Source organism: Equus przewalskii, chromosome 31, assembly GCF_037783145.1.
Source record: "Equus przewalskii isolate Varuska chromosome 31, EquPr2, whole genome shotgun sequence".
Taxonomy (NCBI): Eukaryota; Metazoa; Chordata; class Mammalia; order Perissodactyla; family Equidae; genus Equus; species Equus przewalskii.
Genome location: NC_091861.1, coordinates 10,303,404 through 10,331,324, shown reverse-complemented (window position 1 = coordinate 10,331,324; position 27,921 = coordinate 10,303,404). Strand labels below are relative to the sequence as shown.

At 38.1% G+C, this 27,921-nt stretch overlaps 1 protein-coding gene across 3 annotated transcripts in view; it reads right to left on the bottom strand.

The window, feature by feature from the left end:
* Positions 1-27,921, bottom strand: part of AIDA (axin interactor, dorsalization associated) — a 44,927-nt gene that overhangs the window by 15,016 nt on the left and 1,990 nt on the right. For 2 of the 3 annotated variants that reach the window (XM_070602084.1, XM_070602087.1), the window contains exons 2-6: positions 21,667-21,736; positions 13,603-13,656; positions 13,150-13,204; positions 7,943-8,006; positions 7,611-7,717 (exon numbers count right to left, since the gene is read on the bottom strand). In XM_070602084.1, the coding sequence (XP_070458185.1) occupies positions 7,611-7,717; positions 7,943-8,006; positions 13,150-13,204; positions 13,603-13,656; positions 21,667-21,736 (350 nt within the window). Of the gene's footprint in view, positions 1-7,610; positions 7,718-7,942; positions 8,007-13,149; positions 13,205-13,602; positions 13,778-21,528; positions 21,737-27,921 lie in introns of all 3 variants that reach the window. The other variant, XM_070602085.1, reaches the window with a different exon arrangement.

Sequence of the window (27,921 nt, the reverse complement as noted above, 5' to 3'; positions counted from 1 at the left end):
TTCTGCTTAATCTGATGATGTGAATTACCTTGATATATTTTGCTTATTCAACAATATATTGTGAAACATCACTCATCAGTTCATGGAGATTTTTCTAATTATCATCTATAGTATTTTATATATTATAGTTTAGTCAGCCAATCTATGGATGCCATTTAAGTTGTTCCCAATATTATACTATTACAAATAATACTGCAATAAATAACCTGGTGTACATGCAAGTATTTTTTTCCTATTACTGGAAGTGTATCTTCAGAATAAATTCCTAGAAGCAGGTTTGCTGGGCCTAAGAGAAAATGTCTTTTATTGTTGTTAAATATTGCTGAATTCCCCTCTAGAGGGACTACACCATTTTGTACTCCCACCAGTGACAAACGAGCATCTGTTCCCTACAGCTACAGCAATGTAGTTTTAATCTGCATGTCTCTTACTCTAAGTTGAGTATCTTTTCATATGTTTAAAGGCTGTTTGTACATCTTTGTGTGTCTGTGTGTGTGAACTGTTCATGTCTTTTGCCCAATTTTCTAATGTTTGTGGTCTTTGTTGTCACAAGTTGAAAATTTCTTTATTTATTAAGAACGTTAACACTTATTTGTCGTTTTTATTTTATGGCTTTTTTTGACAGTCAAAAGGGGATTACTTATCCAACTTTCAAAGTCAATAGTAGATTCCCTCTTTCTTTTTCTTTGGTGAGGAAGACTGGCCCTGAGGTAACATCTGTTGCCACTCTTTCTCTTTTGCTTGAGGAAGACTGTCCCTAAGTTAATATTTGTGCCAATCTTCCTCTATATTTGATGTGGGTGCCTCCACAGCACGGCTTGATGAGCAGTATGTAGGTCCACACCTGGGATCTGAACCCACGAACCCTGGGCTGCCAAAGCAGAGATCATGAACCTAAACACTACGCCACTGGGCTGGCCCCCAGATTCTCTTTTTATGAGACTATGTTTTTCCTAAGTGAACATTAAAACTGTTTCTACCTTGGGGTGAACCAGTTTCATAATCTACAATGTCTAGCTCTTTTAGTTGAAATGAATGGGATGATATTTCTTTCCTCCTTACCAACAAATTTCTTTGCTTGAGACCATATTAAAACTTAATCTAACAACTAAATGTATTTCTGACAAGGCAATACAGAGGCAGTGATTTCAAGCTGAAAGATCTTTAATAGGTTTTTCTCTAATTCAAGGTAGGATATAGAACACTCCATCATGAAGGTTCAGTTTCACCCTTAGTACCTTATTAAAGAACAGCTGCAGCTGACTATATAATCAAGACTACAAATAGTATAGAATGGTGTCTACTCAAGGTGCTTCTCCACGGCTTCCAATGTGCTCTCTCCCTGCACGGCCAACACCTACACACCTGTGAGTCTCAGTTCAGGCCAGATTACCTTTGCTCATCTCCCTTAGCCTTTTTTCTCACTTCTAATACACTGTGCACTTGTCTCTAACCATAATCACGTACTTTTGGCTTTGTCTTGCTGACTGCATGGTAAGCATCTTGAGAGACAGGTCTGGATAACTGCTCATCTTTGTATTGTTTGCACTAGTAATAAATAGATCTTTGTTGAATGAATAAATGAATTTTATAACTCTAAAGGTTATTAGTATGCTCTAGTAAACAAATGGCTAGATTATATATATATATCAATGCACTGTCTTATAATATATACAGAAGAAGAAAAAATCCTAGGATAATACCGTATCATCTGCAGTTCCTTCATTAGATGAGAAAGGCAGCATGTTTGTGTATCAAAGATAAAAGCATACAATAATTAGAAATCAATGTGCAGCATTAAAAGATTTCTAAATGAACAATTAAAACATTCAACTATATAAAGTAATATGACAACAGGTAACTATGTTCATAAAATTTGAAGACTGTAATTGGGATAAGAAATCCTCATACATGATCTGGTGTAAACTAAGCTATTTCAAATAGAACTAAACCATTTGCTATCTCATCTAGAGCAAGGATCAAAAACAGTAAATGTTTTTCCATGTAGAAGAGTTGCATAAAGCATAAATAGCCAACATTTATAGAGCATGTTCAATGTGCCAGGCACTGTTCTAATCCCCTACAGGAATTAATTTATTTAACCCTCACAACAACCGTAAGACATAGGTGTTAACATCAGTCCCATTTTTCAGAGGTGAAAATTTAGTAATTAACTAACTCGTCTATTGGGCTCCAGAGTCCATGCTTCTAACCACATGTCCCATTTGCCATTTTTTAATTTAATTAAAGTCCACAAAGCCTAAAAAGGACTTGAAGGATAACCTCCATCTCAGGTCCGTAACACAATCACATCTGCCAAGTCCCTTTGCCTACAACACACACATTCACAGCTCCCGAGGATTGGACGGGGACATCTTCAAGGGGCCATTGCTTCTGCCTCACACTTCAAACACAGAAAGCTCTACATGCCACAGCTAACTGTCTAAACCAGGATTTCTCAACAAGGGTTCTGCAGAATCACAGTGGTGTGCTTGAGCTCTGGCTCAGAGCTCCACAAAAGGGAGGGATTAAGAAAGAATAAATGCTGTTTGAACTTAGCACACTGAGGAATGTATGTTCACAGTGACAGACAGACACTGGCAGCCCCTATAGCAATTCCATTACAGGTCTTTGAGCCTCATATAGCAGTGGGCAATACACCCACGTTCATTTGGTTGGATGTATTTTCAGTTTTTTTGTTTTGTTTTGCTTTTGCTGAGGAAGATTTGCCCTGACCTAACACCCGTGCCAATCTTCCTCTATTTTTTTAGTATGTGGGCCGCCAGCACAGCATGGCTGCTAACATAGTGGTGTACATCTGTGCCTGGGAACTGAACCGGGGCCACCAAAGAAGAGTGTGCTGAATTTAAGTGCTAAGCCACCAGGGCTGGGTCTATTTTCAGTTTTTTATGCAAGTGGGGCAGCCATTGGTAGCCAGTAGCCCTATACTCCATGGAAGATGGCAGCCTGATGATGTCAGCCTCGTCTTCTGACACACCTGCCCCAATCTCCCCTATGCAGCACCAAGTGGAGCAAACACGTTCTACTGTTGTCCAAGAAAACTTCAGGGTATTTTTTGATTCAATGTGGCTTTTGAAGAAGAGGTATGAGTTAGGAGAGGAAAACTGTAAGCCTACAGACAATTCTGAAAGGTAACAACAATGAATCACAAGCTTCAGAGTCATTTCACTGCATCAGTACAATAGGGGACACAAAAAAGCCCATCTCGATGGTGGAAACCATTTATCACAGGTTGGACTTGGGCTGCTAATCCAAGTTGTCCTATTCCACTGTGCATTGTCTGTGCAAATCAATTTATAAATGCAGCTGTGGATGCAGAAAAGCTGAAAAATCACTTGACTACAATCAGAGCCACTGACAAGTAAAGTGCTGATTATTTTCAGATTCTAATAGCCACTGAAAATAGAGAGTAGAGCTTTTTTAAAAAAAAATCCTATTTGGTTAAAAAGGCTCAGAAAGTAAATTACTTAGGAGCAGAATTTAGTGCCCAGAAAAAGAAAAGCCACACAGTTGGTGAGAATCTAATAATGCCAGCATGCGAAATTATGGTAACTGTTTAGGACAAAATACCATATAGGAAATTGAAAAGGTTCCACTCTCAAACAGTACAATAAGTTGACACATTGATGACGTTTCACATGACGCTGAAGAAGTTTTGTTATCAGCTATAAAAACAGCTTCTCCATTGAGTCTACAGATTTTGCCAATAAATGTCAGGCTGCAGCATTTGTAAGACCTATAAACGATGGTGAAAATCTAGAAAACTTTTTCTGCTGCCAAGGCCAAGACAGACTCAATGCCCAGTCACCATCTCTGTCTCTGCAGCACCGTACTGGCCTCGGCACTGAGGGGTCACGGACAGCTGGCTCCCCTCTGGTAGAAAGAGAAAATCTCGACACTGTCCCAACTCACAGCATTCTTCACAGAGAGGTGATAGTGTCAAAACTCTTGCAGATGAAATGAAAAGAAGTTCCAGATGTTATCACCAAAATGGCTATGTTTATTAAACAAAGACCAGCCCACTCCAGAATGCTTTAAAAACTGTGTGAAAATGTTTGACCGAGCAACAGCACAGGCTCTCAGCTGAGTATGTTACACCATGGCCTCCAGGGTAGGGTGAGAGGGACTGCATGCCAGACACTGAGTCCCCAGAGGGCTGGTGAGGTCTCCAGCGATCAGCAGCATCTCCCTCCTGCAGCTGGCACCGAGAAAGCAGAGGAGCATCTGTGGCCCCTCGTCCCTCACCTACAATTTCTCTTTTCCAAGGGATGCTGACAGCAATGCAGACCCCAGCATAAGGAGTATCTCTTCACATTGAGTGGTTCCCTGTGAGGGGCCAAAGATAGCCTGGTCAAGAGAGATTATGGAGAACCAGACTATGAGTGGACCACCAGCCCAAGGCTCAGGAGTCTGTTAAGTCCATAGAAGGAAACAGAGGTTATACAGAAATTGAAGTCAGTGAAATCCTTTAAGAACCTGTCCTCACAAACAGAAGAGGAAGACAGCTATTTTTTTTCATCATATGAATTTTGCTCCTTAAAAAATTGCTATTGCTTACATCAAACATCACAACAAAAGGAAGATTTTTGCCTCTGGCCCAAAACGGGAAATGGCACGATGGTCTTTGTTCAAGACAGTAGTATATGATCACCCAGACCAGAATCCAAAAGAGGCAATGCCTTCTCGGAGATTACTGAGGATGCTATCTTTTGAAAACACTGTGATTTGAGTTTGCTTATTAAGTAATTTTATTTGTTTGACATTTTATATGATACTGTACAGATTTTGCCACGGCATTGGTATTACAATGAGAGGTGAGTTGGCCTTATTTTGTCTTGGTGCTTCAGAAATTAGATATCATTAAGAAGGAGTATATAATTTTTATCTGCACTTGGAACAGAGTTCATTCAGGTGTCCAAAACGTGGCTTCAGCAATATCACATATATGTGATAATATATATATTCTGTTAGTTATCATTGTTTTAATTATCATACTTATAACTAAATTCACATCTTTATTCTGACTCAGATTCTCTGTCATCCAAATGCTTTTTTTAAAGTGCACATTTCTTTGTGCTGCTAAAGTGGTAATAAAAAGGATATACACAATAATTCTTTGCATTTAAGTAGCATCTTTTTCTTTCAAGAAAAATTCTTCAGTTATTTTGGGATAATTTTAAACACAATTTAAGATAATGATACTGCTCAAACAGGCCACAATATTTGATAAATAGTAGATAACACATTAAATGTGTCTTCAAATTCTGGCAATCGAGAATCTTTGCAATTTACATTGCATATAGCTAAAAAGTTATGTAAAGACTATTTGTTTGAAATACTGAATTCAAATTAGAGGTAGAATTTATGCTAAAATATTAAAATACATATACAATTTCCTTTAGTTAGTAATTGTTTAGCAGTTGAGGAACATGGGTTCCCCTAAGCTTTCAAGAGAAAGAGTTTGAAATTATAAGAAATTTCTTCATTTTTTAAATTACTTTAAAAATTTGCAAAAAAATTTAGGGACCAGTACCATTTAAATAATATTGTAGCTAGGTCTGTGAAATTAAACTCATACCTGATGAAAGTTGTTTGTATACATACATAAAGGGTATATATAAGTACGCTGACTCATTTAATTTTCCTTATTAACAGCTACTAGAAATTTACTAAACTTCACTTTAGTCTATATGTTTCTGTCATGAGAAATATGTGATTTGAATCACGCTTGACTTACAAGTGTCACTGTACCACATTTTGGAAAAAAATAACAAACAGACACCCACAAAGTCTGGAATGAGTCAGAGGGCATGTGCTTCACATAGAAATGCTAGTTTGAAAAGGGCAGTCCATCATTTCCTAGAGCGAGTAGGGAAGAGTTACCAAGAGGTGTTTGAGTTGAAAGGTGAGCTGCCGGAGCACTTTCCAGAGAGAGTAGGCCAGAGGTTGCCGGGTGCTTTGAAGATCCAGAAGGGCTGCAGAACACAGCCTGCTTAACAGACATTCCACATGAACCAGTCTCTGCAAAGCTCTAGAGAAAACCTTTCGACTTCAAGTGACAGGAGTGTTAGATTTAAAAGAAAAAAAAATTAAGTCTCAAAAGGAGATCTTGAAATGTTTCCAAAACTGCTTGAGCTTCAGAGCAAGGAACAATATCAATGTCTCAAACCTTACTGAAAACCAGCCTGGAGGCCCAGAGGACAAATCAAACGGTATTTTCCTTCCCTTTCCACACAGATATATGCCTGGGTGAGGAACTCTCTCTCTTCTGTCCAGCCTGAGACTTGAGACTTTGAGAGATGAGGAAGAACTTTGTGAGCTGTGGTCTAATCGTCCACTTAAGATGGTATTAAGAAACAGGTGCAAAGGCACTCAACTAGTAACAGCCAGAGCCTAGACTCAGGCCCACGTATCTGTGGGTTCAAACCTATGTGGTTCCTACTTCTTCCTGCCTCCTCCCCAAGGAGTATTAAAAATAATGGAATATTACTATACTTTTATTACAAGAAAGTTAACTGGAGGACACACGAATTGTATTTAGCTGTATGATAAAGCTTCTGGAACCTATTTTAAAAGGCATCACAATGTTACAGCATATTGCTAAACTGCCTAAAGTGAACTGGTTTATCAGAGAGGAGAACTATGCACTGTGTAAGAACAGAACAGAGTAAACAGTAATTGGGAGAGGCCAGCAACGTATCAGGGTGCCTGCCCAGGTTAGTCACAGGGAGAGAAGATCCTCATCGAGATCTTCAGCGAATGAAAAAGGCTGGCCATACACTACTGGCTTTCCTAAAACAAGATGGGAAACAAAGGGCATCTGCTCAGTACCCATTCCCCTGGGTCCAGTTTTAACGAGCACAGTTCGATTAATTAAAGGACTTATGATAGTGCACAGAAAAGAATTCACATAGCAGGCCTGAGACTACTATTCTTCGAAAAGTCTGCTGGCAAGGTCAGCCCTTGGCTGGAAACTTGCATTCTGGGAGGGTTTCCCCATCCCCTGATAAGAATAGTCACTGTGCAAACATATGGTTTATGCTGAATATCTGCTTTCCTCCTGAGAGTCTGGAGTGTTGGTCAGTGCTAGGCCCAGGGTGCCTATGTGATGAGCCCGCAGTAAGAGCTCTGAGTCTCTAGTGTGCTCCCCTAGGAGACATTTTACATGTGTCGTTACAATTCGTTGCTGGAGGAATTCTGTGCCTCCACTGGGAGGGGAGTCTTGGAAGCTTGCACCTGGTTCCCTCCAGCCTTCACTCGCACGCCTTTTCCCTTTGCTGATCTTGTTCTTGTACTCTCTCACTGCAATAAATCAGAGCCGTGAGAACAACTACATGCCGAGTCCTGGGAGTCCTCCCAGTGAATCAGCGAACCTGAGGGGGGTCCTGGGGACCCCCGACACAGATAGTAAGATACTTTCAGACTATACTTATAAAATAGCTACTGTCAATAAGATGGCCATAAAAATTTGCTTCAGATTGGCATAGGTCCTGGAGAGGTTTTACTCCCTACTAGCAAGTACCAAAATAAGTTCCAAACAGCCTGACCTCGGATTAAGTAATGAATATTTTTAAACAAGTGATACCTACCAGGAACTCTAGCAGGAAAGGAATCAGGAGACCCTGCTCCAGCACCACCCTCTTCTTCATCTTCTTCAAATTCCAAATGCTCTTCCTCACCAGGGGCTAAAATTCTTCTGCATGCAAAGGACAGACAAAATAGTGAGCTATAAAACCAAATATACCAGACAAGCCTCATAGCTACTCATTTCCCAGGTAAAACGATGATATAAAATATGTTGACATAAAAATGTTAATAGATCAATGATACCAATGCTGACATAAAAAAATCCAGAAATATCTGAAAAATAGGTATAACGTAACATGATAAAAGAAGAGATGAATATCAGTGCTTATTTTACCTTAGGGGGACAGGCTGAACGTCAAATGGGAATTCTTTATTATATGTAAGAATATTCTTTAGGACTAGAATAAAAAAAGAGAGAAAGACACATGAACTCTTCCATGAATCAAAATTACAAATTTTATCATAAGTAACTGATTTTTAATCAATTTCACTATGTATATTAATACTTTCCAAAAAATTCCCAATCTTATCATCACCTGGGGCCACAATGCATTTGTCCATTGAAGGTCTTGGCAAAATGAAAATATCCACAGTATATTCCAGGCACCAGTAATTGAGAGCACTGTCAGATCTCCAAGGAGAGTAAGTTCCAGAGTGTCAGAGCCCCTCGTGAACAATGAACCCCAAAATAGTTCACGATGTACAAGGTCCTAGGTGAGACACAGGGGACCAGAGAAACGGAAGACTTCCTCCCTGGAGTACTTCAATTAAGACTGATATCAAAGATGACCAATTAGAGGTACCGGAGCATATCTTTACTCTATGTCCTAATCAGATTTACCCTCAACTCCATAAAACTGGTAAAGTTTGGTAAAACTGGTTATAATTCTCACATGCCATTTGTGATAAAGTTATTATATACATACATATATGTACATTTATACATACAAACACACACATACACAAAGAGGGATTTATCCTCAGGAGAAGTCTTCAAACAACATGGCACTATCTCCTTTATCATGTGGCCAATGATTACATCCTGGCACAAACTTAAAGAGAGAAGTTCTACAAGTCTGCCTACACTCAGAGAGGTACTCTAAGTATGTCTACCTTATAGAGGTACTGTGAGTATGTAATTCAGTGCTTCATAACTGGCCTTATGGGTTCCCAGTAACTACTTTCAATTACATGAAGGTGAAGTAATGGCATTAACTGCGCAAGCCAAAAAGTTCCTATGATTTTGTACTAAACTCATTCAGGCTAACTTTGGAGTCCTGCAGTTTAGAGCTAAAATATGTATGGCATATTATCATCCCAAAGAAGGCAATCCCAGTGCACAGGTTGTAATTATATGACTCACTCCAACAGGAGTTAGATTTGTTTATCAGACTTCTTCTAATACATGCTCGCCTACTAAGTCCTTCCATGAGAGAGAAGTCTGAGACTTATGTCTAGATTCTCATTCATTCTTATTCTCTCTCTCTCCTTCCAGCTCTTACCCTCATCCTTCCTCTCTCTTTCTTCTTCTCAACAAATGTGCACTGAGTGCCCATAATGTTCCAGTCACTGGTTTTAGGTGCCAAAGACACAGCAGTGATCAAGAGGGAGGGTTCGTGCCCTCCTATATGGATCTTAGACTCTAGTCAGGAAAAGCAGACAATAAATAAGCCAACAAATTAACAAGATAATGAAAGACTGGGATTAGCGCTATAAAGGACACAAACAGGAAGAGTGTGTAAGTAGAGTGAGTCAAGGGAGAACTTCAGCTAAGTGACCAGGATAGGCCTTTCAAAACTAAATTATTAGACGACATTTGAGCCACGCCCTGGAAGAAGAGGAACTGTCCATAAGTAGCTCTGGGGCAAGGGCTTTCCAAGAACTAGAGAACAGGCTAGAGAAACAACAAAGGCTCTGAGGCAGGAAGCAGTTTGGCTTGTTCAAGGAAGAAAGTGGCCTTATTAGCTGAAGTTTCATAAGCAAAGGAGGAAGTGGCAGAAGATGTGAAATCAGATCTTAGCCCTACAATTATGCCAAGGACTTGAGCACTCACATAACGGCTCTGAATCTCAGTTTCCCCAATTCTAAAATGGGAATACCACTTCCTTCACAGCCGGTTGAGAGGATTAAAGAAATTATATATATGAAATTGCATGGGAAAATTGAAAGGACCCTATAAGCCTCCATTATTATATGGTAATTTATTCTCTCCATAGTTTTTCCCCATCCAGCTGACTAGAATCCCAGAATTTCAGGTGTCACTAAGAAGCACTATTTTTAAAATTATAAGAACATCCTTTCTAAATCTGGCATACGATTGCTCGTGTGAGCCAACTATTAATTCAACTCAAATATCAATTAATCACTTATATAGCATTATGCTAGATACTGAGAATGGGCGAGCGGGTGACAAAGAATACACCATGTATCATTCATATCAGAAACGAAAGCACAGAAATGATCATATTTTAATAATAAAAAGGGGGAAAATCAACTCAACTTATGTATTAAAAAATCAATAAAAAAACTGAAAACTCTATATGTTATTAAGAATATCTTGCACTTGCACTGCAGTAGAAGAATTAAACAGTATTTTCTTTTCTCAGGTATCAATGTTTTGAAACATTTGTTTTGGCATAATAGCCTCTCCTTACTTTGTATTTACAAGTACAGAATATGTCAGACATTTAATTTGTACAAATAATTTTGGAAGAAAAAAAACAGATCCCTTCTCACTTTCTGTAATTGTAGGATAGGTTTTCATTTTCACCAACTATAGAATAACACAGATACAACATTCTAAAAATATTCTTATAATAATATAACCTTCTAATGTTCTTTTAAAATAGGGTTCTACTTAAACTTCACATAGGGTTTTTCTTCCACTGACACTAGCACTGACACTTGAGGAAGAGCAGGAGAAGAGGGGGAGCAAGTTTATAATTTCTCAGAAGGCACCATGACGAGCATGGAGCCCGTCGGGGGCACGAACTGGCTCATTCAGTCGCACACATGTGGGCCCACAGAACGGCAGACATCTAACAGTGCGCTCCACCAGTAACACACCAGCACTCCCAGCCTGCCCTCGGGGAGCATGGCCTGCCACCCTCCTGAAGTTACACTGTGAAAGTGACAGACGCACCAATATCACAATGTGTTCTGCTTTTGTGGCTGACTTGTTTCATTTTTTGGCAGGCAAAATGAGCAAGTGCTTCCAATCTGAGGGGCTATTTTTTAAATTATGGGAGAAGATTCCCTGAAGACAATCAACTCTATTCAACTTAAAAATCTGCCAAGTTCACACCATATGCAAAGCATTGAATTACACTCTGTGGGGAAAACTCAAACGTTATTCACAATCTCCTTGAGGAGAGAAATAAATATAAGTGAGAATAATCCAGGGCAGACCATGATGACAGATATAAAACGTGCTCCTCTACAGAGCTTAATTATGCCTAGGGAGAGCAAGGAAAGCTTTCAGAGAAAAGTGGGATTTCTTTGGGGCCTTGAAGGATGAATTAATGGAAGGGAATCTTACAGAGTGGGTGAGGGGATCTGTTTGATTAAGAAGCATTATATTACTAAGGATTAACACAAGGAAATTAAATGACTAGTACTTTCTAGAACTTAATCACTAGGCCACCAGGGCTGGCCCTCAAGATCCTAGCATTAGTATGAATTTCAGGCAGGATTATCAAGAGATTCTAAAAACCCTGAAGGAAAAATACATTAGCAAAATAAAGCAACTAAGTCCCACATATTGAAAGGTACAGTCATTAATTAATTTTTCCCCACAGTCTTAGAAGAGGGAGGGAGACTAAGCTTGACTAAGAACACTTCACCTGAAATATGGTCAAATACCAATTGGTAGAAAATGTTTAATTCTGATAAAATAATTAACTCATAACAAGTACCTAACTTTGATAAATTCAAAATCACAGAGCATATCATTCTGAGATACAATATACACATGTATGTTCCTTTAAGAGGCAAGAGCAAATTAAAATCACCTAAAAAGATAATAAATACCAGGAAGGGAGAAGTCCAAATGAAAAGCACTACATAAATTCAAAATGTAACAAAATGAATCCCAGTAGTATCATCTTTTCCTTTCTATTCCCACTCACCTTAAAAAACATAAAGACAAACAAAAAAACAAGAATTAGAAGATTAACGTAGATTTTAGTCTAATCTGCCACTAACATATGGGTCAGTAATCTCTCAGAAGCATGAACTGGACGACTATGATATTTAGCGCGGATGTCAATATTGCACCATTACAAGTACTAATAACAGAATGTAGTGGAAGGATCAAAGGCTTTGGGGTCCCTCTGAACCCCAGTCAAACCCAGTTCTGGCATTTACAAGGGTAAGGTCACAGGCAAGCGTCAGGTAGCAAATTGCAGTTGAGTGATTTACCTGAGTGCTTGGAACATAGCTGCTACTCTAAGAAATGGGAACCATCACCACTGAAAGATCCTCTGAGGCAACAGGAGAAATAATTGAGCATGTTTATAGGAAGAGATCATAAATATCTGACGATAAATGGTTTATAATCTTTACAGTCATCATATGTATCTATAAGATTCTAAAATTTTATTACGAAACAAACTGAAAAAGAAAAACCTAATGGAAATAGTGACTAACAAAGCAGCCAAAATCCTAATTATTGTTATGATTAAAAAAAATCGAACATCATACAACACAGACACCCTAACTGCAGCTGTAATCTTTTTTTTTTTAAAGCCATCAATGTGTTTTTCTGAAAATAAACTTACATATAGCCAGTCAAAAAAGACAATATACTATATGATTCCATCTATATTAAATGTCTAGAATAGACAAATCCATAGAAACAGAAAGCAGATTAATGGCTGCCTAGGGCTGGGGGTTGGGGAGTTAGGGGAACTCAGTGAATGCTGATGGGCACTGCGTTTCCTTCAGGGGTGGCGAGAGGTCCTACGATTGACTGCGGTGACATTCAACGCCTGTGCCTTTGCCTGTGCCACAAACTCTCCCTCTGAAAGAACAGTCATTTGAACCAGCAAAAAGCTTTATTTAGCAGCATTCTAACCACCAGAACATTGGAAGGAACTGTTTACTTCCAGAAAGCTTTCAAGAAGGGAGAGGAAAATGGGGACAACAAGGAACTATTTTGTAGAGCCGCTTCCACAGCTGGACTGTAGCTTTCGAAGGCACAGGGTACAGTGAGCACCAATGAGTGTAACTGCACATTCTCCAGGAGACTCTGCTGTAAACGCTTACCAGGGTGACCACAATCTTATCAAGGTGATTAAAACAAAATAAAGGCTAAGACACATGGATGAAGTAGAGCCTAGAGGTGTACCGTAACAAAGGTGAACCCAATAATAATTACTATAAATGTTACAGAAACTACAAAAGCACAAAAAAATCACGTAAGACTAGATATTAACAGAAATAAATCAAATAGGCATCTATGCTAAACAATCTTAGTATCTATAATAGATTATGTATTTTTTTAAAAGAAGATTACTGTTTAAAATAGAAAATAAAACTTACTTGGTTCTAGCTTCTTCAGGTCCTCCAGTTTAAATTCTTCTTGGGACTGTGTGGACTGAATTTAAAATACACATATTACATCTTTTTATTACAAAGATTTCATGACACCCTATGTCTTTTTAAGTAGCAAGAAGTAAACATTCGATAGTAGGCAAAATAAATGAATCTATTCCTAGCTTTCAAAGTAGAAAAGGAAAAATCCCAAACTTCTGTTTGTTCTGTATTTTTGAAACATTCAGGCTAAAAGTAACAAGAAAAAAAAAGCTATGTTTTTCATTTCTACAGTTTATAAAATATTAACTAAATCTTTTAATATGAGTTCAACCCATGAATTCTTATTGTTATAAAACCCTTCTGAGACAATACTGCTTTTAGCATGAATGCCTCATCTTTTATCAGAATAGTTCATAATTTCTTTTCCTTATCTTAGAAAGAAAAAAAAATCCTACTTACCTGTAAAGCTGCACTTCGTAATTCCAAGCATGTTGCAATTTTGCCTATGGTTTTCTGTAGGAAAAAGAAAAAAGCTATAATTACCACATATATTCTGTCGGTTGTCAAAATCATCGACTTAATTTTTATTAACAAGCGATCTATAATTTTTTTTAAAATAAGTTAAATTTTATTTCTTTTCAGCATTTTGCATACTGTAGGGAAGAGAAACAGGAGGCAAAGGGCTTGGATAAGGGAGAGAAAGTGACTATATATTCTCTCCTGACCTAATGTACCACACCAATTTTAAATCAGGTTTGCTTTGATGATAGCTTTAGATATGATTGAAAGGGCAATGAAAAGCACTTCTGATATCTTCCCTCCCAAGCTTTGCCTTCTCTTCTTCTCTATAAAGTCTGATCTTCACTAAAAGACTTATAAATAAAAATATCTGAAAGTTAACATAAAGGTATAATTTAATTTTGACTTAAGTCCAATCTTGACATGTTCAATTAAATATATAGGCAATACCAAGCAAAATCAATACTTGTGATGAATGGCGCCAAATTATACAGTCAGATCTGTTTTATAGAACATGAACTATGAAATGAATATAAACGATAGGCCACAGTCCTTGCCTTTAATAAGCTCATGTTCTATTATATGAGATAAGACACGTACAGAATCACTGTAATATAAAGCGGGGACACTGGATTCCATAAGCTTCAGGCAGGAAAGGTATAATTATCTCATGAAGAAACAAGAAAGAACCTGTATTAAGAATCAAGGCCCAATGACTGGGAGGTTTCTAAAACTAAAGAGTTTATAAACTGTCATGGTTCAGTTGTTTAAAGTCCCAAACTGACGCAGAAGGAGACAGGTTTGAAATGCGAAGGGTGTGTGTGCGAGGAGTCATTCTGAAGAGGGCCTTCAATGACCAGCTGAGCAATCTGTTATTACTTTAGCAGTAAATAACACAGATGGTTTTTGGACAGAAAAATGACTATCAGATCTGCCCTTGAGGAAGACTATTGTGGTGAGAGTATACGCGCGTTGAAATAGAAAAAGAAAAGGACTAATGGAAGATCAACCAGATTATTTCAACTGTCCGGCTGAATGGTAATCAGAACAAGAACAGGAATGACTCAGGTGGAAATGAGAAGGAGGAAACCTACAGAAGAGATATCTGTAAGAGCAGGCAGCTGAACTACACCCACCGAGAATTTTAAGTCCTTCCAAAAAACATTTCTTTTTTTTTTTTTTAAGGATTGGCACCTGGACTAACAACTTTTGCCAATCTTTTTTTCTTCCTGCTTTATTTCCCAAATCTCACCCCCCCCCCCCCCCCGTACACAGCTGTATATCTTAGTTGCAGGTCCTTCTAGTTGTGGGATGTGGGACGCCGCCTCAACGTGGCCTGACGAGCGGTGCCATGTCACACGCCCAGGATCCGAACCCTGGGCCGCCAAAGCGGAGCGTGCGAACTTAACCACTCGGCCACGGAGCCGGCCCCCAAAAAACATTTCTTAAGTTTTTATTAGAAATAAATCCAGATCGCAAAAGGGAAGAATTTATGTACAATATCTGCAATGCCCTCACGATGAAATATTCTGAAAAAATAAAATGACATGTTTTCTAAATGTACCAATGACTTGCAGAAGTTTAGTCAATCGGATTTGGCGGTGTTCTCTTTTGTCAATTTTCTTTGGAAGATAAATGAGGAGCAAAGAGGAGTAACAAGTATTGCCCTGGTCCCTGGCGCTTCCGCTAGTGGGCACTATGCAAAAACTGCAAAGACAACAAACAGCTGGGACAGCAACTCACACAATAAACCACCACTGAGCAAGACGTGACTCTCGGCTAAGGAAAAAGTAACAACATTTAACTATTTCCACGATCCTTAAAAATTCCTATTAATCCTAACACAAGAGTTTAGAAAATGCCCAATTTTATCCTGAAAATTTAAAGGTCACATTTAAATATAATAACTCCAAAAGGATTCAAGATACACATAGATTTATCCACCCTCTCAAACAGCTGTTGCATCGGAACCAGTAATAGTCTTTTCTGCATAAAATCTAACATCCCCAAAACATGGTTCAAATATACCACTCAACTGTGACAACACTAGTAAATAACTTAAACTACAATTATAATTATAGAGTAATGGTTAACAGCTACTGAGCACTTACTAAGTAACAGACTTTCCTACATGATTTACAGACATCCATTCATTCAATCCTCACTATAACCCTATGAGTTAGATACAACCATTTCATAGAAGTGAAAACTGAAGAGAGATTAAGCAACTCGCGCTAGACATCAACGCCTTCTATACAACAGCAATACAGTCAGCCCTCCATATCCGCAGATTCCACATCCACATACAATCTGCAGCTGGTTGAATCCGTGGATGCGGAACCTGTGGATCCCAAGGGCCAACTAAGGGATTCAAGCACCCAAGGAGTCTGATACCCATGGGGGTCCTGGAACCAATCCCGCCCAATGCCCCTGCCCCTGTGCACACTGAGGGACCACTAGTATATACAACAAAGTAATACACTTATTTTAATACAACTTGGCCATACTTTTTATGTTTTTTTTTTAATTAATGTTATGATAGATTACAACCTTGTGAGATTTCAGTTGTACATTTTTGTTAGTCATGTTGTGGGTACACCACTTCCCCCTTTGTGCCCTCCCCCCACCCCCCCTTTTCCCTGGTAACCACTGATCAGATCTCCTTGTCAATATATTAACTTCCACCTATGAGTGGAGTCATATAGAGTTCGTCTTTCTCTGACTGGCTTATTTCGCTTAACATAATACCCTCGAGGTCCATCCACGTTGCTGCGAATGGGCCAATTTTGTCTTTTTTTTCGGCTGAGTAGTATTCCATTGTGTATATATACCATATCTTCTTTATCCAATCATCAGTTTCTGGGCATGTAGGTTGGTTCCACGTCTTGGCTATTGTAAATAATGCTGCGATGACCATAGGGGTGCAAGGGACTCTTGGGAGTTCTGATTTCAGGTTCTTAGGATAGATACCCAGTAATGGGATGGCTAGGTCATAGGGTATTTCTATTTTTAACTTTTTGAGAAATCTCCATACTGTTTTCCATAGTGGCTGTACCAGTTTGCATTCCCACCAACAGTGTATGAGGGTTTCTTTTTCTCCACAACCTCTCCAACATTTGTTGCTCTTGGTTTTGGATGTTTTTGCCAATCTAACGGGTGTAAGGTGATATCTTAGTGTAGTTTTGATTTGCATTTCCCTGATGATTAGCGGTGATGAACATCTTTTCATGTGTCTATTGGCCATATTTATATCTTCTTTTGAGAAATGTCTGTTCATGTCCTCTGCCCATTTTTTGATCGGGTTGTTTGTTTTTTTGTTGTTAAGCCATGTGAGTTCTTTGTATATTATGGAGATTAACCCTTTGTTGGATAAGTGGCTTGTAAATATTTTTTCCCAATTAGTGAGCTGTTTTTTGTTTCAATCCTGTTTTCCCTTGCCTTGAAGAAGCTCTTTAGTCTGATGAAGTCCCATTTGTTTCTTCTTTCTATTGTTTCCCTCAACTGAGGAGTTATAGTGTCCGAAAAGATTCTTTTGAAACTGATGTCAAAGAGTGTACTTCCTATATTCTCTTCTAGAAGACTTATTGTTTCAGGCCTAATCTTTAGGTCTTTGATCCATTTTGAGTTTATTTTGGTGTGTGGTGAAAAAGAATGGTCAATTTTCAATCTTTTGCATGTGGCTGTCCAGTTTTCCCAGCACCATTTGTTGAAGAGACTTTCTTTTCTCCATTGTAGGCCCTCTGCTTCTTTGTCAAAGACTTTTTATGTTCTTTTAAAAATGCCTTTTAAAAGAGGATTTTGCCTATATTAATGAGATGTATCAATGAGTAAGTCTTTAAAAATATTAACTCCTTTTCCTTCTTTACTATAAAATCCCTTTGATTTGATGCCTTTAACGTTTAAGGTAAAATGCAGTTTAACAACTGTGAGTTCACGAGTAATCTATTTTAAATTTAAACATTTCTTCAAGTTAAGCAGAAGCAACAGCTTTTTACACAGAATCTACTGAGCTATGGCAAAATACCAAAAGGCATTATTCATAACTATTTTAAGGGACCACACCCAACATCAGTATTAAAAAAGGAGCAAAACACTATCATTTTCAGCTGCAGAAACGACTTTTAAAACATGTAGCATTTATTCATGTCAAAATCAACAGCTTGCTACTGTAACTGTTTCACCTTTCTTAGAAACAAATGCTTCGGAAAAATGATTAAGAAGTACCGGGTCTCTCGTGCCAGAGTATAAGTACTGACTACTAACTAACGTACATTAAGACTAAGAACTAAAGGTAAGTGAAGTCTAATTTTAGAAAGATTTAAATTAGTAGCCCTGCATTCAAATTAATTGCTCATGCCTAATACGACACAGAAATGAAAAATTTCCTCATTTTCACAATTTTGGCTATTTTACTTGTTCATCGCTAGGAAATTAACGCAAAAAGAGCAGTTAAAGGAAAAGAAAAAGAGCTAAACTAATTTTGCTAAAATGTATTCAATTTATATAAGGAAAAATAGGTTTAAAAAAGACACCTAGTTCGAGTAGCATAGTCTCAACGCAGACTTCAGGTTTTAGATTTAAGCAGCCAGCCATCCACCCTCCAGGCAGAGAAGGAAGGGGGGAGGGAGGCGGTGGAAAGGGGGAACCTATAAAACATAAAACAAGCATATAGTGCTGGAATTCTCATTACCAACAAATCTGATTCAAAACAGGGAAAAACTTTCTAAGCATCATGAGACAGGATGTTCTATTCTGTCCAGAAACTTACACGAGAAAATCTACTACACCAAAGTAGGGAATTCAATGGAATGAAAGCTTTTGGCAGCTATTCTTTGGCTACTAAACCCGGTTGTTATAATGACAAAACTATTGAGAAGTGAAATGAAAGCTAAGTCAGCTAACCATGAGGGAGGATCAAATAAGAATCACAAACTTTCTTATTTTCCACCAGAAATCTTTCGAGAATATTATGAATCGAAAACCCATATGAAGATTTTATGCTACTTATCACCAATTAATAAGTTTAGAGAGATCAGTAGTTCTGATTTAGAGTTCTTTACATTTAAAATAAATATTGTGAGGATGTATATAATCTCAAAAATTAGGGTTTATCTTAAAATAATGTGTATCAATAAATCTCAATCCCCTAAGATCCAACAAAGGATTTATTCATCAAATATTTCTGAGAGCTTACTGTGACCCAGAAAGTAAAAAGCTTCATAAAGAAAGCACTTAGAAATACGGTTGGTTTTTAAGAAGTCTTCTTTCACAGTCCCACAAACTGCTGAATGGTTGGCATAATTCTAAAATTGTCACTGCTACAAAAACACTGAAAATAGTAAAAGCATACAGAATAAAATCCAAAATAGAAGACATAAAGAACAATTTTGCTTAGAGTAATGTAAGGAACGTTGCTCACTTTCCTCTTTTGAGGAAAACACAATCAAGTTTCTCCTCCTTGGCTTAAGTGCCAGGTCTGGCATTCAATTAATTTTGCAGACTCAAAATTTCCCATAACACGTTCTTCAGATCACTAGACTCAATGAAATGTGTTTATTTACACAGGAAGGAGGAGGACTTCCACAAGCAAACAAGTTTAAGAAATACTCAAACTCTTTAAAAATTCAACATACATGTTAGCATATTAAAAGCCCTGAGAAGTCACAAACTCTCTCTGTTCAAATAACATCTGTTAATTTTTCAGATCCAATGTTCCCCAGATCACATCTAGGAAATCTGTTTTCTAACCATTTATTAACTTGGAGCCTCTTTTTCCTTATATGACATTCAAATAAGGCCTACATGTAAGCAAAGTTTTCTGGCCCATTGTGAATGTTCCACCTGTATTTTTAAAGAAAATTAAATTCGTAAATGCATACATTTACATATATGCATACATTTGCATAATGTATGTATTTACATAAATGTGTACATTTACCTTCTATTCCTAGTGCTGTGTGGAGTGATTTGGGGGTCCTTCTCCATGCCCAAGGCATAGGCAGGCAGGCACAAGCTCTCTCTGTAGTCACAACTGGCAGCCACAAATGCCTCCTAGGCAGTTATTATAAACAATAAATACCTGAGAAATCAGACCTCCAGGAAAGGAGGATGTTCAGGATCCTTTAAAGGCAGAGGTCATTAGAAGCTTTGGGGATACCTTTTAAGATCATTTAGGGTTATCAAATCCCCCCTTTCACACATAAGGAAATTAAGGCCCAGAGACAGAGCCAGGATCCAAGACCAACTCTTCTGCCTTGAGATCTCAGGCTCCTACTCGAGGTCGTGCTGCCTCCTGCGCCTTTGGAGGAGGTGCAGTGTACGATCTGTGGGTCTGTGTAAGCTGAAAAAAGACAGCAGCCAAGCGGCTACTAAGGAACAGCTATATATTAAAGACTAAAGAGCACTATCAAACACCAGCTTCGGCCTTGGAAAGTTAAAGAAAATTAAGAAAAAGTTAATTTTTTCTCATTAGTCTAATCACCATCATACAGCAAAGCTCATTTCTTGATGCATTTTTTGGGAGTAATTTTACTATGTTTTACGTCAAATCACTTTACATTTGAGGTCATGTTACTCACAGGTTCTATACCTAAGCAAGAGATTTTGCAGACAAAGCCTGTAATTCAAGGCAAATAGGTGAGTAAAATATAGGGCTCATAAAAATTTTCTTTAATTTCCTAAGCTTTTATTTTGTTTCCATTTTCATAACACACTTTGTTAGCTATTAATTTATATATTCAGGTATCTGAGATTCTGTTTCACAACTTGGGTGTTTTAACTCTATTTTGTGATGCCAGCTGATCACTTCCTAATCAGTTCCTAGACAGATTCCACAAATGTTGTAGATGATAAAGCATATAGTCTTTGTTCCTTCCCTTAAGCAAGCCAATCATTTCCTCCGTGGTAATTATTTTCCAAGGCTCAAATCCAAAGTTTCCTAAATCTTATTGTGGATATTAGCAATTATTAAGGAAAAAAGAAAAATATATATTTAAACTGCAGCAAGATGTTTTCTTTTTTAAATACAAAAAAGTACATTAGATAATGAAGATTCTGAATATTTTTAAAATGCAAATATACTAACTTGTGTAAGAAATACAGCTAACCCTAATCTTCAGAGTTTTCTTTTTCCTTTCCAAACTCTCACAAATAAGAGTCAAATAAATACAGGCCTAAGGAATAAAACAAATTTGTTTAGGTTTACTTAAAATGTGTACCAAAAAAAATCACTCCATTGCTTCTGCAAAAAGAATAAATTAAAGCAAATTAAGTCACCATAGTTTTCACAATGTCTTTTCTTAAGAGAGGAGGGGAAAGACTGACACAATTTTTTTTCATTATCTACAAGATTAAAATTTGACTTAACACTAAGTACCTTGAGCCAGGAAAAAATGGGAACTGGTTCTTTGCATTTCTTCTCACTCTTTTTCAAGTAAAGCCTCTTAAAGCATCCCATTTTTCACAATCTCTAACAGTACAGGGAACCAACCTGACAGATTTTTTAATTCAAGGAGAAAGCACACCATTGAAACATTCTGCAACCTTATGCACTTATTTTGCTGACGGATTCTTATACCAAATTCTTGACTTGAACTAATTTTTTTCAGTGGTGGCTTTTTTGGGCGTTGTGATTTTTTCTGTTTGTTTTGAGAGGAGGTGAAGAAGGAGTTAAGAAAACTCAGGGTTCAGTAAGTATTGAGATAGGACGCAATTACAATCAAACTCCAACACTGAAAGCCCCCACCCTGCCCCACCTGAGCAAGTGTGGATGGTCTCCACTAAAGGTAAACAAAGGCTACAGGGCTGAGCAAAGGAGGTCAAGCGAGAAATTCATTCAGTGGTAAATCACGTGGTCTATCTCATCACTCGATGTTTGGCAAAGCATAATCAGTACCATTCTTTCTACTTAAGTCTAACAGCTTTTGTTGTTTTTGCTTAATGGACTCAAAAGACAGAACCCTTTTCATCTGGAATCTGATATATCTAGAGGTTGTTTTATGGTACCTTTTGTTCTTCTGTGAATTCAGAATTATTGTGCTGAGCTTGGGCCTCTTTTTGTAGATGTCTTGCTAATCTGTAAGAAGAAAAATACTATTCAGAACTGAAGGAAAGCAAACAATCTCAAGCACAACAAGGTGAAACAATTTAACTCTTTTAAAAATCAGACAGTGAAGTACAACAATACTTTGTTCTGTTTTCAATGTATTAATCTACTTTATCTTTAGAATCAAGCCCTTTATACAAGGACAATGAAAATAAGACACACTACTTTTCATACCATTTCACTGGGACAAATTTCAGCTCTAGGCAGTAAAAACAGAATCTCAGAGCTGGAAAGAATCTCAGATGGCATCTAATCCAACTTTCTTTAGCATGCATGAATTTCTTCTGTAACAAGCCAATAAGCAGTTGTCCAGATTCTGTTTAAACACTTCCAGTGAACACCAATAATAGTACCAACCAGAGACACTTTATCAATCTACCACTAATTTGCCGATAAGATTAATCCAAATTACATCCACAATGAAGTGATAACACTCTATCAAATTATACTTTTGAAAATGCTTTTCATGGAAAATGAAGAAAATCCTCCATCAATCACACACGGAAATCTTTGTTTGCCCAGTTATCATCATACGTGAAATCAGCAGCTAGGCTTTGGGTGAGTTTTCAATGCTGGATCCACGCTACTAGTCCAAGCTCAACAGTAAGAATCCAAAGCTATTTTTGAGACAGCAAAACCAAAGGAATTGACTCTTACAACTAAACAATAAAAAGATAACTCAATTTAAAAATGGGCAAAGGATTTGAATAGACATTTCTCCAAAGAAGATATAAAAACGAGCAACAAGCACATGAATGTCATATCAATAGTCATTAGGGAAATGCAAATCAAAACCACAATGAGATACCACTTCACACCACTAGGATGGGTATAATTTTTAAGAAAAGAGAGAAAAAAATAACAGTGTTGGCAAGCATGTAGAAAAACTGGAACCCTCATACACTGCTAGTAGGAATGTAAAATGGTGCAGTCACTGTGGAAAACAGTTTGGCAATTCCTCAAAAAGTTAATCACAGAGTTACCATATAACCCAGCAATTTCAAAATCCTAGGTATATTCCCAAGAGAACTGAAAACATATGTTCACACAAAAGAATCTGTACATGAATGTTCACAGCAGCAGCATTATGCATAACAGCCAAAGAGTAGGAACACGCCAAAGGTCCATTAACTGATGAATGGATAACAAAACGTGGTGCATCCATTCAATGGAATATTATTTGGCCATCAAGAGGAATATGGTACTGATACATCACAATATGGACAAACCTCAAAAACATGCTAAATGAAAGAAGCCAGATGGAAAAGATCATATATTATATGATTCCATTTACATGAAATGTCCAGAAAAGGTAAATCCATAAATCAGAAAACAGATTACTGCTTGTCAGGGGCTGGGGAAGGAGGGAATTGGGAGGGACTGATATCAGGTATGGAGTTTCTTTTAGGGGTGATGGAAACGTTCTAGCATTAGGTAGATGTGATGGTTGTGTAACATTGTGAATATACTAAAAATCACCAAACTGTACAATTTTACGATGGTAAATTTTATGTTATGTGATATTTATCTCAATTTTTAAAAATTTGTGGGGGAAAAATCCCCCAAAGAATTGAAAGGATTCTTTGGTGAACCATTCTGTAACTAGCAAAAGAATCTGAAACTATAACTCGCAAGCACACTGTACTATTCTGGGTGGGGAATGGAGACAAGAATACAAAGGGTGGCAAGTGCCAGATTTCCTACCAAGCTGACTGCAGACGACAGTTCACCAAGTTTCCAGAAAAAGCCTTAGACAGGAGTTCTATTCTATGCAATGATGTCTTTAAAGATCAGGGGTCACGTTCCTTATACTTGATGGCCTCTGTCCAATCTAGGAAAGGTGTGCATCCTCCTTATCATAAAGCAAAAAATGCCTACACAAAATCATACCACTTGCCATGATAGCATATTACTTAATCAAACTGCTTCCATCCATTTATTTCTTTTCCTCCAAAGCTGGAAATCCCATAATATGTTTCCTAAAATGTCATTCATAAACCCACTCTTTTTGGATCCTATACTGGAGAAAGTACAAAGAGACACAGACACTGCCATTGTGTTTGTTCCATGCTTGGTTTCCTTTCTAACTCTGGCTGGCCTACCACCTATATGGAGTTCCCTTTAGAAACATAGTCTTACACTTAACAATGTCAACTGTACATCCCCAAACTCAGGGAACTTACAGTGTGGCACAAGTTATTTAACAGTTCTTTATGTAATTTGCTAATAGAAGCTATTAACCTAAGCAGAGTCCTTGTCAGAAGAAAGCTCTAAACCCCTGCCCAAATGCTAACAGTCAGTAGACAAGGATGTTAAATTCAATCAGAATCCTGTTTTTAAAAATTAGGCAACAGACTGGGAGGAAATATTTGAAAATCACATATCTGATAAAGGACTTGTATCCAGAATATATAAAGAACTCTTATAACTCAATAAGTAAAAGACAAACTCAATTAAAAAATGGGAAAAGATTTGAACAGACATTTCCTGAACAAGATTTACAGAGGGAAAAATAAGCATAAGAGAAGACGCTCAACATCATTAGTCACAAGAGAAAGGCAAATTTAAACCACCGTGAAATACACTACAGATGCACTAGAACTGCTATCAAAAAGCAAGACAAGAACAAATGCTGCCGAGGCGGAGAAACAGGAACTCCTACACATTGCTGCTCCAAATGTAAAATGGTACAGCCGTTTGGACAAGTAAGCAGTTTCTTTAAAAAACTGTACACAAATTTACCATGGGAGCCAGCAATTCCACTCCTAAGTATCTATGAAAAATGAAAATATATGTGCACACAAAGACCTACATGTGAATGTGCACAGCAGCATTACTGATAACAGTCAAAAAGTAGAAACGATCAAATGTCCATCAACTAGCGAACGGATACACAAAATGGGGTATATCCAGATGCAGGCGTCCCTCAGAATCCTCAGGGATTGGTTCCAGCATCCCTGTGGATACCAAAACCTGCCGGGATGCTCACGTTCCTTATATACAATGGCCTAGTATTTGCATATCAGCTATGCACATCCTCCTGTATACTTTAAATCATCTCTAGGTTCCTTATAATACCTAATACAATGTAAATGCTATGTAAATAGTTGTTATACCGTATTGTTTAGGGAATAACGACAAGAAAAAAAGTTGGTACATGTTCAGTACAGATGCAACCAACATAGGCCTTTCAATCTGGGGATGGTTGAATCCTTGGATGCGGAACCACAGACACAAAGGGCCAACTGTAACGTAATGCTATTGAGCAAGGAAAAGGAATAAAATACTGACACACGCCACAACACAGACGAATGTCAAATACGTTATGCTAAACGAAAGAAGCCTCCTGCAAAAGATCACATATTATATGATTCAATTTGAATGAAAGGTCCAGAGAAGACAAATCTTTAGAGACAGAATACAGACTAGCAGTTGCCTAGGATGAGAGTGGGCACATGGAGCGATGACAAATGGATACAAGGGATCTTTCTGGGGTGATGGAAACGCTCTAAGTCTGACTATAATGATGGTTGCACAGCTTGGTAAATTTACTAAAAATTCGTTGAATTGTACATGTAAATGGTGAATTTCATGCTATATAAATTAAACTTCAATAAAATTATTTTAAAAAACTTTTTTTAAACCTAGGCAAAAATAATAATTTTCTAAATCCATAACTGCACCATTTTAAGACAAAGTGAGACCAGATTTTGTCACTGAGGGAAAACCCAAATTCTCTGGTTACCAGACAAGCAGGTAAAAAGAGTTGACATTCTATTAGTAAAGGTCAGAAATCTATCAAATCTTCTTCTCTAGAGAATAATCTCACCTCACAAGGATGCCCACAGGTAAAACAGGACTATTCTCAAGGGCGAGTTTTAAATATGCTTTAAGCACACAAGCAAGTGACCAATAGAAACCTCAGGGCAATGCACGACCGATTAGAACTAGCTCCCCTCCACCAATCTGTTCCAGGCTACTACTTTCATAAAATATAATAAAAATTATCGTGAAGATGCCAAATTGCTCTAAAGGTTCTAAATCTTAAATCTCAATTTCTTTCTTTAACTTGTTGCAGACCAGTAACAGTGTGCAGACCAGCCGCGATCAGTGGACCACACTTCGAGTAGCACTGATATAAGGCATAGTAAAGATGATCAACGGCAGGTATTATCCTGTCTTCGAAATAACCTATTCATTTAACAAATATTTATTGAGCATCTCTGTGCTAGATTAATATCTCAGGATTGATCCTGGGAAACAGCTGATTCTGAGCAACAGAGTCATAGCACTCTACTGTAAGGTGGGGGTCATGCACCCCCAGGCTGCTGAATGGAGCTGTTTTTCACTGGCCATGTATATTCTAGACAGCAATTTCAGTTTTGACATAATGTGTTTAAATCTTCCAACGGTATTTTGGCATCAACTCTTTAATGCTCTCACAGGACACTCTTGAATCTGTCTAGTCAATAGGACACAATAATTATATAACATCTAAATAAACAATTATTCAATGACAGCCTCATACTACCCTGGACACTAAGTATACAACAGAGAACAAAGGAGACAACCCCTTCCGTAGCTTGCCCTCAAAGAGCTTACATTCTAGCGGGGAGAGAGACAATAAACCAAACGGAAACCAAAAATATATCGCATTTTGATGCTCATAACTACTATGGAAAGAAGCAGGATAGGAGGTTAGCATGTGCAAGACAGAGATAGAGGGAGTGGGGTGGACAGCAGGCTTTGCAATTTTAAATAGGGTGGCCAGAGAGGGCCTCACTGAGAAGATAACATGTGAACAAAGCCCTGAAGGAGGCGACCAAGCGACCCAAGCAGATAATGGGGGAAGAGTGTTCCAGAAAATGTACAAAAGCCTCAGGCAGAAGCACGCTTCAGGAAACAGCAGAGTCGGGTAGCACTTACCCTTGTCATAGTTCTGTACTAGCAATACCCAATTACTCTAAAATCCTTCATTCGACTCTCAGCGCCCTGAGGGTGGAAATCAAACGTTACTCATCTTTATACCCCCAGCTCTCCCTTAGTGAGTGATGAAACTGTTTAAGCCATAGTATTCTTACAGTATGATAGTACAAACATATTCATCCCTCCTCCAGTGAACTCGCTCCTGTATGTTGTACAACCATAAAGACATTGCTGCCTACCAATTAGAAATGCCCATCATCCTAGATTCCTTCCTTCTTCACTCTCTCTGCCCAGTCAGTGACTAAATCCAGTTATTTCTTTACATCACTTAGTGGCCCCCCCCCCACCCCCCCATAGGGTCTCCTTTCCTGCAGCCCTTCCTTCCAGATAATTCAAATCAAAAAGACAATTTGCCTTTTTTTTTTTTTTGCTGAGAAAGATTAGCCCTGAGCTGCCATCTGTTGCCAATCTACCTTTTTTTTCTTGAGGAAGATTAGCCCTGAGCTAACATCTGTGCTATTCTTCCTTCACCTTATATGTGGGTTGCCACCACAGCATGGCAGACGAGTGGCACAGGTCCACACCTGGGAGTCAAACCTGCAAATCCAGCCACCAAAGGAGAGCACCCTGAACTTAACCACTATGCCAGGGGGCTGGCCCCTGCCTTCATTTTTTAATATATTAATTTTGAATTCAACCTCATTTTCTATGTAGCTTATATGTTTACAAAAATTTAAGCCAATCATTGCATATTTCTATTCAAATTTGACACTGGCAGTTTTTATAATAATTTGAGAACTACTATGAACCGCAAGTTTAAAGGTTAATACTGAGGTCCAACAGCAGATTTGTAAGTGCCTATTCCTCTCATTGACATGCTGCTAGAAATTCCAGCTAAACAGCTTGCATACTCAGTTCTCCTTTGTAATTTCAATTGGACATGGTATTCTTCACTTTCCATTGTAAGGTCTGCTGCTGAGCGCCAACAGCTGCTAAGTCCCAACACACAACAAGGGAAAGGCAGCTTTACACTTTAGGGTACACAAGTTCAGTTCTCACACAGAACGAGGACACAGGTGCTCACGGTCTAACTGGCTACAGTATGGAATGGTATGTTCTCTGGGAAGGAAGGAGATCTAACCTGTCCTATTCACTTCCACAACCCATCTTAAAGTTTCTTCAACACTATGCAGGAGAGTAAACAGGATTTGGAACAAAAAAACAAAAAC